The sequence below is a fragment of the Carcharodon carcharias genome, assembly GCF_017639515.1.
Source record: "Carcharodon carcharias isolate sCarCar2 chromosome 24 unlocalized genomic scaffold, sCarCar2.pri SUPER_24_unloc_3, whole genome shotgun sequence".
NCBI lineage: Eukaryota > Metazoa > Chordata > Chondrichthyes > Lamniformes > Lamnidae > Carcharodon > Carcharodon carcharias.
The window spans coordinates 823,046-829,045 of NW_024470606.1; the positions used below are offsets into that span (position 1 = coordinate 823,046).

The following is a 6,000-nucleotide window of genomic DNA, read 5'->3' on the forward strand; positions in this document are numbered from 1 at the left end:
GCTATTCTAAACATGGGTGAATATTCTGTAAACATCTTGATTCCATCAGTAATAGCAAATGAGTGTGAATGAAAGCAATTTGAAATCAGGAAACAGTTCTCAAGAATCCCTGATAATCTGAGGTTGTATAAATGTGATCGGTTTTCTCTCGTCATTCAGTATCCAGCATGACATCAGATTACTGATTGACAATATGATTCACTTGTTTTTCACATTTACTTCCTGCTGTCACACTTTGTGATTTACTCAGAAATAAAACAGCAGCAAATCAGAACTCAGGTGGCAGCAAAGGGACGTTTCTGAAGTGTGGGAAGCAGCTGGAAAACTGTCTGAGAAATTACCATCGACTAATTGAAACAAACATTACCAATTTCTTGATTAGGAGAATTGACCAAAAAAGTCACAATTCAATCACATTTTCCATCATTATTTGAAATATCTGAAACCATTATTTTGCAAATCTGCAGCCTCTGTGAAACCTTACTAACCATGTTCAGCATTTAGCACATACTTCCATCATGAGCTTACGTTCATACAGAGCTTTTACTGTATATAAACCTCCCACAGCATTTCACGAGGAGCAATCTGACGATGTTTTAAGGAGAAGTGGGAGGTAGAGATGCAGAGTGAATTTCAAAGAGTGGACAATAAAACAACTAAACGCTTGTCCACAAGTGATGGTGTGAAGGAGATAGTGCACCAGAGATGAGAATCTGGAGTCTGAAGTCTGTCTGACTGACCCTGGCATCTCCAGACTCCACTTGCTTGACTTTCACAGCTCACAGCCATCGATGGGCCCTCATTTTCCAAAGAGCAGCCCCAGTAGTGGCCACTGTTAGTGATGGTGCTGCTGAGTTGTTGTCCACCTGAACGCCTGACAGCTCTTGGGTACAGGGCACCAGGTGGACAGCCCCATGGGCAAAATTAAGCCCTGGTCCCACTGCCTGCTGAAAGATGGTCACATCCTGCTTTTGTTCTTGCTGGTTGGATCCTGTTAACTCCAAAAAGTTCCAGACTTTATATCTATGGCTCCAAAAGCTCTGAGCCACTGAGGTTTTCCTCAAAGGGTCTGTTACAGACATATTGATTGATACGATTAGCCAACAATTCAATTTTCATTGCATCATGCGACTGACAATGTTAGAAACTGAAGTAGACTGAGGTCTTTATTATCATCGAGCAATTCCTTTGTTACTAATCTGTCAGTCCTGTGATGTTAGAATAAACTAAATCGATTCTGCATCTCTCCCACTTACGTGATATTCTTGTTGACTGAAATAGTCCTGGTCTGTTAACATGGGAGCAAGTCCCTCCACCCCTTCTTCAATCGCCTGTTGTAGTCTGTCCCAGTAGAATGTCGTCAACTTGAACAACTGGTAATCGTCGTAATTTGTCAACAACTCAGTGATTGTGGAGTTCGGATCTGTGACCACAAATGAAGAGTAAATGCAGAAGACTTTTTATCCAGAAGCCACATTTCCTCATACACCAAAAACTGCGACCCACATTATTAAACACCATCCAAAAAGACATATACATTACAGTTGCTACATTCCATTGATCTATACAGTCAATTCTTAAATAAGAATGTACAATTTGTCAAACATAACCTACCTTCAGTTTATTGGTTTCAGTTATCTAGATCATCCCCTGAATCTATAAATGTTCACTAATTCAACCTCAAAAAGCAGATTCTAAAAGTTTGCCCAAAACAGAGCCTCTCCCTTTGTCTCATTTTCACTGTTCGACTGCCTACAAAACTCATCAAGAAAAGTGCTGTTTCCCTTCCTATTCCTTAACTGCATAAATTTTGATTGTATTTAACATAACATCCGGGAGCATCTTTGTGTTCTTAATTTTACAAAAGGCTAGTACGTAGGTATGTCAAGGAATTAGGAAAGCTAATAGATTGTTATTGTTTGTGAGGGGAATTGATTACAAAAGTAAGGACGTTATGCTTCAGTTTTACAGGGCACTGGTGAGATCAAATCTGGAGTAGTGTGTACAGCAGTGATGGGCAACCTGGGCTAGTGAGTAGGCCACAAGAGTGGCCCTCCTTCATCTCAGTGGGCTGCAGGGTTGAAATCGGGAATTTGCAGTAACCATGACCCCATGAATAAGATTAAATACATTTGATACATGCCGAATATTTCATAAAGAGCTAGACAAAATATGTTTCCATGGCTTCCTACAGAATTGGAAGTTGTCGAGCACATTGGGCAGAACCTACCGGAAATGTTGTTACATGAGAGGAATGTCATGTTTCATAATGTCTCTTGGTGTTGTATTTTTTTGGAACTGATATCACGTCATTGCAAACTAAGAAAAATGGCCTCCCTTTCTGCTCGATAATTGAACCATAGCAGCGCTTTGATCGGACACAGAGGGAGCGCACGGCTCTCACAGTTAATGTTGTGTGCAACGAGCATGCACCTCAATTCACAGGCTCTTGCTTTGCGTGTGTATCGCTTTAATAATACTGGTAGGAAAAAACTACGTGGAAGGAAATTAGTGGAATCTGGCAACTGTGTGTAGGCAGCGGTCAACAAAATGTCTTGCCACTGATGTACAGCATTGATCTCCTTATTTAAGGAACGATGTAAATGTATTAGCAGTTCAGAGAAGGTTTACTCAACTAATACCAGGAATGGGCAGGTTGTCTTATGAGGAAAGGTTGCTCAGGTTAGGTTTATATCCCCTAGACTTTAGAAAAGTAAGAGGCAACTTGATTGAAACCTCAGGGTCGATGTGAAGAGGATGTTTACTCTTGTGGGAGAATCTAAAACTAGCGGTCACTGTTTAAAAATAAGGGATCGCTCATTTAAGATAGAGATGAGGGGAAATATTTTCTATCAAAGGGTCATGAATCTTTGGCACTCTCTTCCTCACAAGGCAGTGAAGGAAGAGTCATTAAATATTTTTAAGGCAGCGCCAGATTCTTGATTAACAAGGGGTGGAAGGTTATCAGGGGGTAGGTGGGAATATGGGGTTGAGGTTACAATCAGGTCACCGTGATCTTATTGAATGGCGGTGCCAGTTCGAAGGACTGAGTGGTCTAATCCTGCTCCGAATTCCTTTGTTCATGTGATAGCTACAAGTATATTTTTGCTCTGCTCAAAATGTTTACAGGACTATTTTAATCCAAATCCCATGAAAACCTAAACCCTGAGTCATAGTTTATAAATCACACCATCCAGAAAAACAAGGGAGGAAGCATGGGAACACCATTATCTCCAGTTTCCACACCAAGTGACAGAGCTTCCCAGCATGGACATACATCACCATTTCTTCAGTGTTACAGGGTCAAAAACCTGTAGTAACTTCCGACACATCTGTTTCTATTCCAAGTGTTATTAATTTGGTTTCTTAGTCTCAAATCTGGATATTTACCACACTCCAGTCACACCAGCTGATTGACTTCACACTGCTCTACTCCAATTCTGTAAAACCATTGTTGTTGCTGGATTCAGATCACAGCCACACTTTTCCTTCTCCCTGAACTCACTTTAATACCCCAAGAACATGAACCTTTCCCTCTTGCTCCAGTTGCAACAACTCATTGACCTGCCTCATGTTTCCCTCTTTAAGTGATCTATCACAAAACAATCCAGAGGGTTTTTTTTCCTTTCAGTCTAGTCCTACAGTCTTAATCTTACCTCTATAAACATATGACTATTTTCTGTTCATCCTGCTTCCGAGAGATGGTCACATATAATTTCTCCTGGAGACGAGGGAGGAAAATTAACATTCAGGACCTGCTCAGGGCTGCAGACACATCTGTCTATTTCCCTGACTATAGGCTCTCCCACCAATTTAAGTCTCCTGTGCCAAAGTGCCTCTCAACCCACCCCACGCATGGTGACCTCTTGCTCCCTGATGTCACACTCTTGCTCAATGAGACCCTCCTCTGAGTCACTGTCTCTATCAAGTTTACAACCAAGTATCTATTGAACAATAATATAAAGGCAAAATACTGCAGATGCTAGAAATCTGAAATGAAAACAAAAAATTCTGGAAAAACTCAGCAGGTCTGACAACATCTGTGGAGAAAGAGAGAGATAGAGATAACGTTTTGAGTCCGTATGACTCTTCTTCAGATCTGTCTATTGAACAGTTCAGTTTGCAGGGGCTCCTTCCAACTGTGACTGTGATGTTCCTCTAGATGGTCACTCACGTCCCTCTTTCTACTCAACTTCCTCTTCCTGTGGGAGCTGCAAATTCTTCCCCAAGATTTTCATATTTGTCAGGGCCGAAATTATACTTTGAAGTATTCTGTAAACCTACCTATGTCCATTCCCATTCTTGAAGATGTTGGATCTTCTTCCCTAATTGAAGCTTCAGCCATGGTGGTGAGGCGTTTCCAGGTTTTGTTGTTCTATAATAAATACAATATTGAGCAATTACAATCTGCCCAGAGACTCCCTCATTTAAAAGCAGTGTATTTCATATGATTTAACTATTTTCAGAGACTTTCTTTTCTATTCAGAATCACTGCACATTATGTTATATTCTTCATTGAACAGCATACAGGGCAGGCCTGGACAGTATCCTCCCTGTTTTATAGACTGCCTGATCTCACTGGCTCCATCCTCCCTGGCTTATAGACTGTCTCATCTCACTGGCTCCATCCTTCCCAGGTTACACACTGTCCAATCTCACTGGCTCCATCAACCCCGGGTTACACACTGTCCGATCTCACTGGCTCCATCAACCCCGGGTTACACACTGTCCAATCTCACTGGCTCCATCCTTCCCGGGTTACACACTGTCCAATCTCACTGGCTCCATCAACCCCGAGTTACACACTGTCCGATCTCACTGGCTCCATCAACCCCGGGTCACACACTGTCCGATCTCACTGGCTCCATCCTCCCTGGGTCACATTTCTGCATTTTCAGGGGTGAAGGCAGAAATCCACATTTTCACTTCAAATTGCAGATGAATTCATGGTTTAACAATAATATCATGTATCAACACTACAGTAATCCTATGAATCCTGTATCTTAACACTATAAAGACGAATATTGAACATTTTCTCACCGTCACGCAAACCAAATGATTGTGAACTGAAATAAAAGTAAAAACAGAAAATGCTGGTAAAACTCAGCAGGTCAAACAGCATCTGTGGAAAGAAAAACAGACTTAACAGCAGCTATGGAGAGAAAACCAGAGTTAATGCTTCCATTCCATATAACTTCCTCACAACTAAAGAGAAGTAAAAATGTGATTAAATTTATACCGTTTGGGGGCGGGGGGGGGGGGGAGTTGGAGCAGGTGCAGCTGGTTAAAAGGCCAGCGACAGATGGAGGCAAAGGAGAGATTGCCAGAGATGTCATGAAGAAAAGAACAAGGTGGGTGTTCATGGTAATGGTAAGGGCAAAAGGAGGTGCTGATGGTAGCATTGTCAGAAAACAGAAGAGGGTAATAGCAGGACAAGGGTAAGCACTCCGGAAAGAACAACATGAGCAACTGACAGAAAGCCCTTGAGGGGGTGGGTTGGGGGCGGGAACGGTGGGGAAAAAGATCGAAAATAGGATAAAAGTTGGGAATAAAACAATTGATAAAAGGATAAAAAAAAGGGAACAACCGTACGCTGAAACTGCACACCCGCCCTTGAGCGGTAAAGCGCATGCGCACTGAAATAGGCAGCGCCCCTTTAGGTTCCTTGTCTCGTCATATCGGGTGCATGCGCATTGCAGACTTGGGAAGTTCTTCCCAAACTGTCCGGCTCGCGCAGAAGTGGTTTAACGCAGGAGCCCTGAACCCCAAGGGCCCCGCAGCAACGCAGTGATGTGGGCGGGGTTTCCATGTTCATTCTATTCTGAGTCGTGCGCCTGACTGTCAATCACCTGATCGCAGCCAATAGCAAGTACAGCCTTAGCAGGGGTTATTAATTGATGCAGAATTCAAACCACAAGACATTAGAAATGTTGATCGGCAGTTTCGTTAGAAAAAACAAAAAGTGTTAACGGCCCAGGGAGGGGCGATTTGATCAGAAAT

At 42.4% G+C, this 6,000-nt stretch overlaps 1 protein-coding gene across 4 annotated transcripts in view; it reads right to left on the reverse strand.

Moving 5' to 3' along the window:
* The window catches only part of LOC121273533 (NACHT, LRR and PYD domains-containing protein 3-like), a 32,241-nt gene extending 26,619 nt beyond the window's left edge, over window positions 1-5,622 (reverse strand). Inside the window, exons 1-4 of one of the 4 annotated variants that reach the window (XM_041180710.1) lie at window positions 5,593-5,622; window positions 5,041-5,122; window positions 4,285-4,375; window positions 1,257-1,423 (exon numbers count right to left, since the gene is read on the reverse strand). In XM_041180710.1, the coding sequence (XP_041036644.1) occupies window positions 1,257-1,423; window positions 4,285-4,345 (228 nt within the window). In that variant the 5' untranslated portion in view covers window positions 4,346-4,375; window positions 5,041-5,122; window positions 5,593-5,622. Of the gene's footprint in view, window positions 1-1,256; window positions 1,424-4,284; window positions 4,376-5,040; window positions 5,172-5,587 lie in introns of those variants that run through there. The other 3 variants (XM_041180711.1, XM_041180712.1, XM_041180709.1) reach the window with 3 other exon arrangements.
* Window positions 5,623-6,000: the final 378 nt, after the last annotated feature.